General features: G+C 44.3%; 1 protein-coding gene across 28 annotated transcripts in view; it reads right to left on the bottom strand.

Annotated features, from left to right (window-relative positions):
* The window catches only part of MYCBP2 (MYC binding protein 2), a 384,804-nt gene that overhangs the window by 269,868 nt on the left and 100,846 nt on the right, over window positions 1–14,090 (bottom strand). For 27 of the 28 annotated variants that reach the window (XM_008178543.4, XM_008178544.4, XM_008178547.4 and 24 more), the window contains exons 15-16: window positions 7,170–7,374; window positions 6,419–6,564 (exon numbers count right to left, since the gene is read on the bottom strand). In XM_008178543.4, coding sequence (XP_008176765.1) covers window positions 6,419–6,564; window positions 7,170–7,374 — 351 coding nt within the window. Of the gene's footprint in view, window positions 1–5,327; window positions 5,349–6,418; window positions 6,565–7,169; window positions 7,375–14,090 lie in introns of those variants that run through there. The other variant, XM_065593112.1, reaches the window with a different exon arrangement.

Genomic DNA, 14,090 nt, shown 5'->3' with positions numbered 1-14,090 from the left:
GTTAAAAGAGTTTGGTTGTTTTTACTTTTGCCCCAAATTTCCAGTAAACATAACACAAGAGAACTTATATGTTGACAAATTCAATTTAAAACAATACTGATCTATTTAAACTTTTCTTTAGGTACCGCACATATGACAGCAACAAGAAAATGAATACCACAACATTTCAATTAGCAGCTCATTTTAGAAATAGTTGCATAATTTTTATTAATTCAATTAATATAGATCAAGATTGTATATCAACCTTGTTATTTTTAGCATGTTGATCAATTTAATACCAAATTATAACACCTTGAAAATAGGGGTTTGTAATGGAAAGATTAATACAAACTTAATTGCAGGCATAGGGCGACAGAGAGACAATATTAAAATACCTATAAGCTTATTTAAAATATGATTCTACTCTGAAAAGTGACCGTGAAAATGGCATCTTTTATCCAACAGATCTCCTTGATTGTACTCAGCGATACATCTGCTTATTTAAGTGACAGAAAGAGGAAGTTACTTACCTGTAACTGGAGGTTCTTTGAAACGTGTGTTCCCAATTTGGATTCCAAATGTGGGTGTGTATGCACGTCACACACCAGAGCCAGAAGGTTTTCCTTGAAGTGTCCGTTAACCTGCACATGTATCGTACATCCCCATGTGCTCACAGTCAAAGGCCTGGTCCCCACTAAGCCCCCACTTCGGACTAAGGTACGCAAATTCAGCTACGTTAATAACGTAGCTGAATTCGAAGTACCTTAGTCCGAACTTACCGCGGGTCCAGACGCGGCAGGAAGGCTCCCCCGTCGATGCCGCGTACTCCTCTCGGCGAGCTGGAGTACCGGCGTCGACGGCGAGCACTTCCGGGATCGATCTGGGATCGATTTATCGCGTCTTAACCAGACGCGATAAATCGATCCCAGAACATCGATTGCGTGCCGCCGGACCCTCCGGTAAGTGAAGACGTACCCAAAGGTATAATAGGCTGTGCGGGTTGATGCCTCTCCAGTATCCCTCTTACCGCTGAATAGTCCAATCCACAGCAGCGGGATGGAGGGCAGGTATTGGAAACACACATCTCAAAGAACACCTGTTACGGAAAAGGTAACTGTTTTTGAGATGTGTTACTCATGTCCATTCCATATTAGGTGTGTACACTCGCCACATGCACCGGTGCCGGAAGTTTTTCCCTCAGCAGTATCCGTAGGGGACCGGCTCTGGTGCCCTCTAGAGTGGCGCCTGCATGGCACGGGATAAGGGGCACCGCTGGCTCCCCACAACCTCAGTTCCTTCTTGCCAGAAACTCCGAAAGTGGGGAAGGAGAGCGGGTCATGAAATAGACATGAGCAACACATCTCAAAGAACACCAGTTACGGAAAAGGTAACTTACTTTTCTTCTTCAAGTGCTTGCTCATGTCCATTTCATAGTAGGTGACTCCCAAGCAATACCCCTGGAGGTGGGTAGGAGTTCACGGATGTTCACATTGCAACACATCTCTGCCGAACCCAGCGTCGTCCCTGGCCTGCTGAGTGATGGCATAATGAGCGGTGAACGTGTGAACAGAGGACCATGTTGTGGCTCTACAGATGTGTGCCCGGAAGGCCACCAAAGACGCCCGCACTCTCGTCGAGTGGACCCTGACGATCGGAAGTGGCAGAACCCCGCCAGGTTGTAACAGGTCCTTATGCATGAGGTAATCCAATTGGAAATCCTCTGCAAGGACACTGGGTGACCCTTCATCCTATCTGCTGTAGTGATGAAGAGTTGAGTCGATTTATGGAAAGGCTTGGTACGTTCTAAGTAGAAAGCCAAGGCCCTGCAGACGTCCAGGGCGTGAAGACGCCTCTCTTCACTGGTCTTGTGCGGTTTGGGACAGAACACCATGAGGAAGATGTTCTGGTTCATATGGAAGGTGGAGACCACCTTTGGCAGGAAGACAACGTTCCATGACAGGTGGGAAAAGAGGCAGGAACTCGTGGCTCAAAGGGTGGGCCAGTGAGCCTAGAAAGGACCAAGTTAAGATCCTACTGCAGGACAGGAGTCTGTACCTGCGGGAAGTGTCTCGCCTGTCATGATCCCCTCAGGAATCTGACATGTCATGGGAAAACACTGTCTGTCCTTGGATCGGCGGGTGAAAAGCAGAGATGGCCGTGTGATGCACTCTAATGGAAGACTGTAACAGGCCCCAGTTCCTCAAATGAAGCAGGTAGTCCAGGACAGCCTGTATGGATGAACGCGAGGGAGAGATGCCCCCTTCAGACGCCCAGCAGGAAAGCCTCATCCTGTTGGCCAGGAAAGTCAGTCTAGTTAAGGGCTTCCTACTTTCCAGGAGGACCTGTTGGATTCCTTTCGAACACGTCCACTTCTCCTGGTTCAGCCACTCAGCATCCATGTCGAGAGGTGGAGGGACCCGAGGTTAGGGTGTAGGAGTTGACCGTGGTCCTGTGACAGTAGGTCCGGTCGGTTGGGCAGGGGCCAGGGAAGGGCCACTGACAGGCTCGTGAGCGTGCTGAACCAGTGCTGGTGAGGCCATGTCGGGGCGATCAGGACTACCTGCGCCTTGTCTCTCTTGATCTTTGCCAGGGCCCTGCTGATGAGCGGAATTGGAGGGAATGCGTACATCAGGCTTCGTGACCATGACAGGAGGAAGGCATCGGAGAGGGAGTCCTTGCTCAGACCTTGCAGAGAAAAAAAAAAAAACTGGTGGCATTTCCTGTTCTGTCTGGTAGCGAACAGGTCCACTCGGGGAGTTCTCCACCTTTGAAAGATCATGCAGGCTACCTCTGGATGGAACGACCATTCATGGTGAGAGGCAAAGTCCCTGCAGAGCTGGTCCACCAGCATATTCCTGACGCTGGAAAGTGGACAAGCTTCCAGGTGGATCTCGTGGCTCATGCAGAAGTCCCATAGATGGAGCTTCTCCTGACAGAGAGCCGATGAGCATGCGCCCCCTTGCTTGTTGATGTAGAACATAGAGGCTGTGTTGTCTGTCAGGACTCATACCACCTTGCCCGACAGATGGGGCAATAAGACTCCGCACGCTAGATGGACTGCTCGGAGCTCTTTGATGTTTATGTACAACCGCGCTTCATCTGGGGACTACATCCCCTGAGTCTGTAGGACGCCAATATGCGCCCCCTACCCAAGGTCTGAGGCGTCCAACACCAACTCAATGGAGTGGGAGGGGTTGTCGAACAGAACCCCTTCCAGGGCTGTTCTGTGGTCGGCCCACCACCACAGCAAGGTAAGTATCACCTGGGGAATGGTAATGATCTTTTCCAGGGGGATCTCAGGACAGGGAATAGACTGTCACCAGCCATTGTTGCAGGAGTCGCATCCTGAGCCTGGCATGACGGACTACGTAAGCACATGCTGCCATGTGGCCCAGCAGGCGAGGACAGACCCTGGATACAGTCAGAGGGAATGCACAGACTTTTGCGATGAGGTTCGTCAACATGTGGTATTATTGGTGGTCATCTGGTGGAGATAGCAAGGAAAGAATAAATGCCTCATCTGGAGATAAAGATGCAGCAGTGGAGACTAGCAGTACTGGTTCCATATCTTCTTCCTCCTCGTACACCGATGGTGCTGCAGGACAAATGGGAGATGGTTGATATGAGGCGACCAATGGTGCTTGGCATCCCTGGTAGGGATTCGAGTGTGGCCACTGCCAGGCTTCATGGGTAGCAATACCAGGCCTCTGAAGCACAGTCATAAACTGGTGGATAGTGCAACCTGGGACGTGATTCCAGATTCTGATATGGAACGGAAGAAAATGAGGACTCTGTCTCTGAGAGCCCTCAGACTTGGAAGATGGGGAAGTAGGGGGTGGGGGGAGAAGACCGCAAGTACTGGAGGACTGCATGTGGCAACAGAGCGGGTCTTTCTGGTAGCAGAAGCAAAGGTTCAACCAAGGGGAGGATGGTACCAACGGATCCAGTGCCTGGGAGGTGCTGGGAAGGGCACTCAATGCCAGTGACGGATGCTTCACCATCAGTTCTGCTGGTCCCAGATCTGAAGGCACCTGGGAGAGCATAGCCTCCTCCATCAAGAACTTCCAGAGGTGAAGTTCTTGAGCCTCCCATGATCAGGGCATTAAGGATTTGCAGATAGCACAGCTGACCGCAATGTGGGCCCTGCCGAGGCAATATAGACAATGCTGGTGCTCGTCACTCATGGAGAAAGAGTGCAGGCAAGAGGCACAGTTCTTAAAGCCGGGAATGAACAGCACAGTCCCCAACGGGGAGGGAGTCCCCAACAGGGGAACAACTACACTAACTATATCTAAGGATAAAACAAGTATAGAACACAAACAGCTTAGCTAGAACTATGTACAAGAATGGATGAAAAGGCCACTCTTAGCTAGGCTAAGAGTGCAAAGGAACGGGGGTTCAGACTCAGGGAAGTGGAGAGGCATCGACCCACGCAGCCTATTATACCCTCGGCTGCGAGCATGAGGGGACATACGACGCAGGTGCAGGTCAATGGACACTGCTAGGAAAACCTTCCGGATCTGGCATATGGCGCACATGCGCCCCCATGTTTGGAATCCATATAGGGGGACCATCACTCGAAGAAGCACAAGTGTTTATTGATTTTACTCCTATTAGGATCACAAAGACAACAAAGCTAAGTGGTGGAATCTAGTCTTCCTTGTGTATCAACAGAAGTGTTCACAGTATTCCAATAGCTTACTTATGCTCTGCAAAACCATCTTCAGAACTACGTACAATAAGAAAACAATCCATCTTCAGATTCAGACCACATGTAAATTTGCAGGACTGCCAGTTAGAAAAAATATATTCTTAATTGTAAACTAAGCAGAATCAATTAAAAAAACAACACAAAAGTGGAACTCTACAGTGCCATTTCTACGGATTCAAGTTTCAGAATAAAGGATCCTAATGTGTCATTTAAAACTGACAGTAGTCCAGACTACAAATTATGCCCTTCAGCAAGTAACAGGACAATCTCTCCTTCAGAAACAGGCAGCAAATAATTACAATGCCACAACACTAGCACCCTCCAATGCTATTAGGGCATCACAAGTACACCTGATAACAGGTATCATGGGGCCTGCCTTTCCTGCTCAACTAATGCAGTAAAACACACACCTGCAACATTTCATATCTTTAAAAATCCCACTGTTATGCTATATATTTTAACACTGATTTCTGTTTCTGAAGAAGCTAGAACTTGGTGAGATGAACACTGAGGAAAGAAAAGTAAAATTTCAAATATCTGAAGATGTTAGTTGTCACACATTAGAACCCCAAAAATTGGTCCTGGACTAAATCACCCAATTATTAACTCCATGTTGTATTAAGTTCTGAACGGGTACCTGAATAAACCACAGTAAGAGGAAGAAGTTGAGACTAGGAAAATCAACCATGCGATGACCTCTTCCAACTAGAGGTTTACTCCCTATTGCAGAGGGGAGCTGTGGAACTAATCCCAGACCCCTTTCACGCAACAGGGTTCTACTCAAGCTACTTTCTAGTCCCCTCAAAAAATGGAGGATGGGGGCCGATATTGGATCTTCAACGCCTCAACTGTTCCATTTCCAAACGAAGATTCCGTATGGTCACTCTTGCAATAATCGTTCCCTTCCTTGGAAAATCAGGGAATACAATATTAAAAACATTTTCTATCATAATAAATCTAATCAGAAGTCATGGCCCCAAACTTTGTATTTAGATAAGTCATTTTTTTTAAAATTTATTCTTTCTGGCTTCAGCTCTTAAATATTAGTCTGGTTATACATAATCTCACTATCTTCCAAAGAGTTAATTATTTTTACATTTCTGCCATCTCCCACTTTCTCCAAAAATTTTGGGAGGAAAAGTTATTCAGTGCTGAGGGGACTGAACATCCCATGTTTTTATGTAAAATCCTGTTCCAATTTCTGACAACAGACCTCTGGCAATCCTCCCTTTAGAGCTAATATGGAGGGAGAGGAACAGCCTCATGACACCAGCAGTGTCATCACAAGGGGAAGCGAAAGTTCAATGTACGTATCAAAACAGTGCCATCATGCAAGTCGAGAGATGAAGTTCAAATGTTAGGTCCAGTCACTACCTTTACTACAATACCAAGGAAAAAAGTCTAAGCAATAATTTACTCGTGAAAAAAAATTACTGCACTAAAACTGTCATGAAAGACCATAGCTCAGCAGTGTTACTGCAAAGGAAGAAAGAAATTCCATGAAATTAAGAAAAAAAATTTACAACCAGAAAATCCAAATGCATACAAAACTGATAGGATTGAACCCATTACTTGACTAACTGCTATTTTTCCCTAGTTACAGTAGTATGTATGGGGACTGATTACAAACAAAGCCCACAATAAATTCTAAAAGGGAAGCTGGTTGTATTGTGTGACTAAAAGTTATACCACTGGCAAATGTCTGTTTATCAGTTTCATCCCACTTACCTAGTAGGAGATCTAAAGGTATCATCTCTTTCACAGCATCAAGAATTCCTCTTTGCCTTGCCTCTTGACCATCCAGCTCTCTAGCACAGGCCTTGCAACAACCACATGCAGCACAGCCAGACTCACCAGAGCCACAGCCACATATTCTACAGAACACAAAGAGGTTTTATCCATAATCTACCAAAACAAGCAATATTACATAAAAATGTATTTGAAATACAGATGTAATAGAACAGATTGGACCAACATCTGTCAGTGATGATATAGGTTTATTTGGTTCTGCCTCTGTGCAAAGGGCTGGACTTGATGACCACTCGAGGGCCTTTCCAGCCCCACATTTCTATGGTTTTACAATAACCATTCATCTTCCATTTTATTTAAAAAAAAAAAAAAGTTATATCCAAAGCCAGGAATCCCGTACCTTAGATAGCAGCATTCAATGTCATTAGGCATACCAAATTACAGTTTGTTTATACTCTTTATACACTTTCCTCCTTTCTGCTTTTGTGAGAATTATTTTGAACATAAGAAATATTTTAAGTCATCTGTTACCTTTACTAAAATGTTTATAAAAACCATCACAAAAGTTAAATATATTCTTAGTTTTAAAAAATGGATAAGCAATATTTTCTTTAGATACAGTGCTATTTAAGACTGAAGTCTGAAGTGAAGTAAAGTGAACATCTATTTTGATTACATTCGTAATCTACAATACTGTATGAAAGATATTTGTATGAATATATTTACTTACCCTCCAGGTACCCTGTCTGGACGCCCACTACTAACACAGCTGGCTCCATAGCCTGTACAGTCCCCACACACAGTGCATACCATGCACTGCTCCAGCTTCCATTTATGCATGCCTGGAGGACACATCATGGACTTCTCGTCTTTTTCATCCAGTTCTTCTTCTAAGTCTTCATCCATTGCTGTTGCCATATTCTCAACTACAAAACCTATTGAAGAAGATATTGAAACACTTCAACAATTCACATCAGTTATGTTAAGATACATAGTGCTATAAGGAAAATGTTAAAATAATGGCAGGTCAGATGACAATTGGACCTTTTGATACATACAATTATATTAATTGTTACATATATATATCAGTTACAAAGTTAGGGACAGACTTTCAAAGGCTCAAATTTTACATATATAATTTTGGCAAGATAAGTGTACAAGTCAGGTACATGCAAAATTCCTTGGAAAATTTGACCTAGAACTGTTTTAACGTTTCCCTAATAGCACAGTCATATGTAGAAAAACATGGAAAACAAGCACAAATCTAGTCTATCGTTTTGTTCTTATTTCTAATTTGTTCTTTGTTTTCTTTTTGTACTCATTTGTATTTTGATATATTTGTAATATACTGTGTAGTATATATTATATTTTACTTAAATATATCATCAAATATGTTAAAAGAATGTCAAGGTTTCAAAGTCACGGTCAAAAATTAAGAAATGTCAGAATTAAAGATGCCAATGCAACCTTAATTTGGTCATTTTGTGCACATAAATTATGACACAGTCTTTAAAAACGTGAGAACATACTATTTTTTCCACAGATGTTCTGCCTCATTCAGTGAGAGAATTCCCCACCTTCTCATCCCAGTCTCTCCATCTAGTTACCCCAGACTTCATCCTGTCGGACTCATCATCCCTATCAGTCTCCTTTCCCAGCCAGTCCCACGGTTGTCCTCGTCCAACTCAGTCTTCCCAGCTCCCAATACCACTCTCCCTCACCTGGCTCCTTGCCCAACCAGCTGTAACATCACAGACCCCTTCTCACGCGGTTACTTATCTGATTTGTCTTCACCCTTCCCCATGTAACAGTCTCTGCTTCTCACCCTAAGGTTCCTTTTTCCATTCTACTCCTCCATTCTGGCCCAGCACCTCACCCCTTTGCATTTCAGTCATGCACTTCCTCCTCTGCATCTATGCTGCCTGAAAGCCAGCTGCAGGAGCACTGAAAGCACAGAAGAGACTGTCTCTCCCTGCTCTCAGTTCCTGTGCCTGGAGCCACAGTACCTGGGAGCAACAATTGCCGGGAACATCCTGCTCAGCCCCAGGATGAGGTGCAGCATGCCCAGTATAGACGAAATTTTTGACAAACTTAACTGCCAAACTAACAAATAGAGCTCATTGGAAAATAGATTCCCCCACCCCAAACAAATCATAGCGTCCTGTGATATATTTCCTTAAAATAACCTCTTCAAATATAGGAACTACTTAAGAGCTTTGCTTCCCCAACCTCTCGATCATATGATAATGCCACTGAAACCCTATGCCTCTGCTGGCATAGAGATATTTTTTAAATTAATTATAAGAGTTGCCATTATAATCTGAAATACAACAGTGATCACTAAATATGTTAATTACAGACAGAAATGCCATACCAAAGGCACCTGATATTTGGAAGTGGCACAAAGTGAAATATATCAAGATGAACAGGAGTACTTGTGGCACCTTAGAGACTAACAAATTTATTAGAGCATAAGCTTTCGTGGGCTACAGCCCACTTCTTCGGATGCATATAGAATGGAACATATATTGAGGAGATATATATACACACACATACAGAGAGCATGAACAGGTGGGAGTTGTCTTACCAACTCTGAGAGGCCAGTTAAGTAAGTGAAAAAAAACTTTTGAAGTGATAATCAGGATAGCCCAGTACAGACAGTTTGATAAGAAGTGTGAGAATACTTACAAGGGGAGATAGATTCAATGTTTGTAATGGCTCAGCCATTCCCAGTCCTTATTCAATCCTAAGTTGATTGTATCTAGTTTGCATATCAATTCCAGCTCAGCAGTCTCTCATTGGAGTCTGTTTTTGAAGTTTCAGATGTCCTCGCTTACAGACAACCCCCCAACCTGACGCAAATACTCACCAGCAACCACACATCACTGAACAAAAAAGCACTAATGGTAGCTGCATGTATTTAATGGAGCTGAGGGCAAGTCCCGAGTCACTGAACAAAAACCCTGACCCAGGAACCTATCCTGACAAGGAACCTATCCTTGTAACAAAGCCCGATGCCAACTCTGTCCACATATCTATTCAAGTGACATCATCATAGGACCTAATCACATCAGCCATACCATCAGGGGCTCGTTCACCTGCACATCTACCAATGTGATATATGTCATCATGTGCCAGCAATGCCCCTCTGCCATGTACATTGGCCAAACTGGACAGTCTCCACACAAAAGAATTAATGGACACAAATCTGACATCAGGAATCATAATACTCAAAAACCAGGGGAGAACACTTTAACCTGTCTGGTCATTCAATGACAGACCTGCGGGTGGCTATCTTACAACAGAAAAACTTCAAAAACAGACTCCAATGAGAGACTACTGAGCTGGAATGGATATGCAAACTAGATACAATCAACTTAGGATTGAATAAGGACTGGGAATGGCTGAGCCATTACAAACATTGAATCTCTCTCCCCTTGTAAGTATTCTCACACTTCTTATCAAACTAACTGTACTGGGCTATCCTGATTATCACTTCAAAAGTTTTTTTTCCACTTACTTAATTGGCCTCTCAGAGTTGGTAAGACAATTCCCACCTGTTCATGCTCTCTGTATGTGTGTATATATATCTCCTCAATATATGTTCCATTCTATATGCAACCGAAGAAGTGGGCTGTAGCCCACGAAAGCTTATGCTCTAATAAATCTGTTAGTCTCTAAGGTGCCACAAGTACTCCTGTTCTTTTTGCGGATACAGACTAACATGGCTGCTACTCTGAAATATATCAAAATGGTATGTTCTGAAGTGTTTATATTGAAAATGTTCAAAAATGCAAGAGTTCTGAAGAGAGAAAAGGGAAGTGGAAGAAAAATATTTTATCTTTTTCAAGGCTAAAGAAAAAGTATAGAAGGGGAAGAAGTTTAGGAATAGGAGGCTTAAGGATCAAACAGTGTTGGAAGAGAAGAAAAAAATTAAATAGTGTGGCAGGAACAGCAGATAATAAAAATAGTCAAAAAGAAAGATAAAAAGTGAAATGTGGTTGTAATACAGGGATGATACATGAACTACATGAGGAGAGAAATGGGGTCTATTATGAAACAGGTCGTTCTATGCATTTTTTTTTCATTCTTAATATTTGTAGTAGATCACTTCTAAAGAAGTCCTCTGGGTTAACTAATCCTTTCAGCTATATTTGTAAAATGTACTGTAAAATGTAAATACCCTCTTCGTAAATGTAAGTGGAAGGAAGGAATCTAAGAACCAATAAATGCCTTGCTGCCACTGTTAAAAGAAAAGCATCTGATATATTTTATATTATGGCAATACACAGTTATCAAAAGGCAAAATGAAAACATATAATGAATTAGTTTAACAGAAGAATATTAACAACATCTGAAAGTCAACTATGTAGCAATACTAAGAGAGAAAGAGATAGACAACATTAAAGTGCTATGCCTCCTTGGCTTTTCATACTATAATATGCTCCAAACGTAAACTCTACAATAGGAATAACAAAGTTACTTACCTGTAACTGGAGGTTCTTCGAGATGTGTGTGGTCTCTATCTGTATTCCACTGAGGATTACGTGCATACGCCCAGAGCTGGAGCTCTTGAAAGTAGGACTGTTCGGCAGTCTGCGCACATGCTCTGTGCTGCCTCATGGTTTCACCCAAGGAGATAAAGGGCGCAGCGGCCGCCAGCGTCTCCAGTTCCTTCTCTACCACAGATTTGTTGGATCCGCAGCAGAGAGGAAGGAGGGTGGGTTCGGAATACAGATATGGACCACGCATCTCAAAGAGCCTCCAGTTACAGATAAATAACTTAGTTTTCTTCCTCGAGTGACAAAGAAGTGACTATTGTATTCTACTAAGGGTATGTGGGAGGATGCTGCAAGGAGACTGTGGAATGGAGAACTGTTGCTCCGAATGATGCATCTGTCGCGGAATCATACACTAGAGCATAGTGTGTGGAGAAGGTGTGTACCTAACTCCACATGGCCGCCATGCATGTGTCTGCGAGGGGCACATTGTGGAGTGCAGCTGTAGTTTCTACTTGTGCTCTCATAGAATGGGCCCAAATCCCTTCAGGTGGGGATCATCCCGATAACTGATAGCAGCACGTAATGCACCCAGAAAGCCACTTGGAGAGTCTCTGGAAATGGCTTGCCCTTTGACCCTCTCCAATATGGCTACAAAAAGCCTAGAAGATTTCTGAAATGGCTTTGTCTGCTCAAGATAAAAGGCCAAAGACTGAACATCTTACGGGTGAAGCCTTCTTTCCCCATTAGAGGCGTGAGGCTTGGGAAAAAAGGTAGATAAAGGTATGGGTAGGAATTTGGGGTGAAGGCGTAAAGAGATCTTGTTTTTATGGAAAGTGGTGAAGGGAGGGGTCAGCCATCATGGCTCCCAGTTCACCAACCCTCTGATTGATGAAATGGCGACGAGGTAAAGGACTGCTAGCAGGCAGGAGTCCATAGATTTGACAGGGTAGTCACCAACGAGGTGAGGACTAGGTTACAGTCACAATGCGGGTAAATAGTCTGAATGGGAGGGTATTTTCATAAAAGGCCTTTCCAGACTCATACAGTTATGGGGTGGGTAAAACTGAATTGCTGTCCACTGGCGAGTGAAAAGCACTAATGGTAGCTGCATGTATTTAATGGAGCTGAGGGCAAGTCCCGAGTCCTTCAGATACAGGAAATATTCCCAGATTAGTGAGATGCCCACCATTTCAAGGACAAGACCCTGTTGTGTAGCCCAGGAGGTGAACTGCATCCATTTGGCTCGACACAAGCATCTTGTCTTTCCTGCTGCTTGAAAGGATCGCTCACACTGCCAAAGAACAGTGTCCATCCAAAAAGCAAGCCATCAGTTGAAGGGTATGCAGGTTAGGGTGTCTTAGCCTGCCATTGTGTTGAGTCTCTAGCTCCGGGAATGTCCAAAGCATGAGTGGAGGTTGCTTCTACATGCAAAGGAGAATTGGCGAAGTCAGAAGGGGGCTATCAGGATAGCTGTTGCTTTCTCTGGTCTGATCTTGTGGATTACTCATGGTAGGAAGGGTAAGGGGGAGGAGGCATAGTTTGTGCAGTCCAACCAGTCGCCTGACTAGAGCGTCCCCCTGTGATTGGGCTCCAATTCCTCATCTTGAACAATACTGGGTGCATTTGGTGTTGTTGTGGGATACAAAAAGATCCCTCATGGGGGTTCCAGTCAAAGATGTCCATGACTACAGAGTCATGCAATTCCCATTCATGGTCAGTTGCAAAGTTTCTGCTGAAAGTATTGACAATCACTTTCTGGGTGCCCGGTAGGTAGGCTACTATCAGAAGAATGTGGTGTTAGATGAACCATTCCTATAGGCGTATGGCTTCTGTACATAGCATTTGGATCTCATTTCCCCTTGCTTATTTATGTAGAAGAGCGTGGTGATGTTGTCTGACATGAGAAGAACGGGCCAGTCCTGGATGGCTAGTAGGAACGCCAGGCATGCTTTAAGTATTGCCCGGAGTTCCAATATATTTATGTGCATCCTGACTTCCCATGTTGTCCATGTGCTTTGTGTCATGCAGTCATCCATGTGGAATGCATCTGTTATGATTGTAACGGCGGACGAGGACAGGAAGGAGGTAATTCCCGAGCAGACTCATAGTGGGTTCATCCACCACTGAAGTGAGGAGAGAACTTCTGGTGGCATGTGGAGCAGAGCGTTCATCGGCTGGTGCATGGGGGAATTAGACCCTCTGCAGCCAGAGGGTAAGGCCGTGCAGGTGTAAGCATGTAAACAGCATGACATATGTGCAGGCCGCCATGTGTCTCAAGAGAGAAAAGTAGATTTTGGCCGAAATCCAAAGGTTGGAGATCACCAAAGAAATTAGTTCCCTTATTGTCTAGAATGTTTCCTGTGGAAGGTACGCTCGGGCAGAAGTCACATCTATGCGAGCTCCTATAAACTCCAGGAATTGGAGGTTGATTTCTCAACGTTGACACTGACCTCAGGGGAGAAAAGGAGTAGAAGCAATTGGGATGCTGATTCCTGGGCCGCTGCCTTGGACCGAGTTGCCCAGATAGGGGAAAATGAGGATCCTCTGACATCTGAGATGAGCTACCACCACTGAGAAAACTTTCGTGAACACTCAGGGCCAGTGGTAAGTCCAAACAATAGGACCCTGTATTGAAGGTGTTGAGATACCACCTTGAACCTCAGGAACCTTTTGTGTGTCAAATGTATATCGATATGGAAGTAAGCGTCCTGCATATCTAAAGTTACAAACCACGGGCCTTTTTCAAGGGAGGGAACGACTATAATAATAATAATTAATGGAGATATCCCATCTCCTAGAACTGGAAGGGACCTTGAAAGGTCATCGAGTCCAGCCCCCTGCCTTCACTGGCAGGACCAAGTACTGATTTTGCCCCAGATCCCCCAAGTGGCCCCCTCAAGGATTGAACTCACAACCCTGGGTTTAGCAGGCCAATGCTCAAACCACTGAGCTATCCCTCCCCCCCGAGGGATTATTGCAAGTGTGACCATACGGAATCTTAGTTTGGAAACGGAACAGTTGAGGCGTTGAAGATCCAATATCAGTCCCCATCCTCCATTTTTTGGGGAGGACTAGAAAGTAGCTTGAGTAGAACCCTGTTCCATGAAAAGGGTCTGAGATTAGTTCCACAGCTCCCCTCTGCAATAGGG

This window comes from Chrysemys picta, chromosome 1 (genome assembly GCF_011386835.1).
Source record: "Chrysemys picta bellii isolate R12L10 chromosome 1, ASM1138683v2, whole genome shotgun sequence".
NCBI lineage: Eukaryota > Metazoa > Chordata > Testudines > Emydidae > Chrysemys > Chrysemys picta.
The sequence above is the reverse complement of the archived record's forward strand: the minus strand, read 5'-3'. Positions and strand labels throughout refer to the sequence as shown.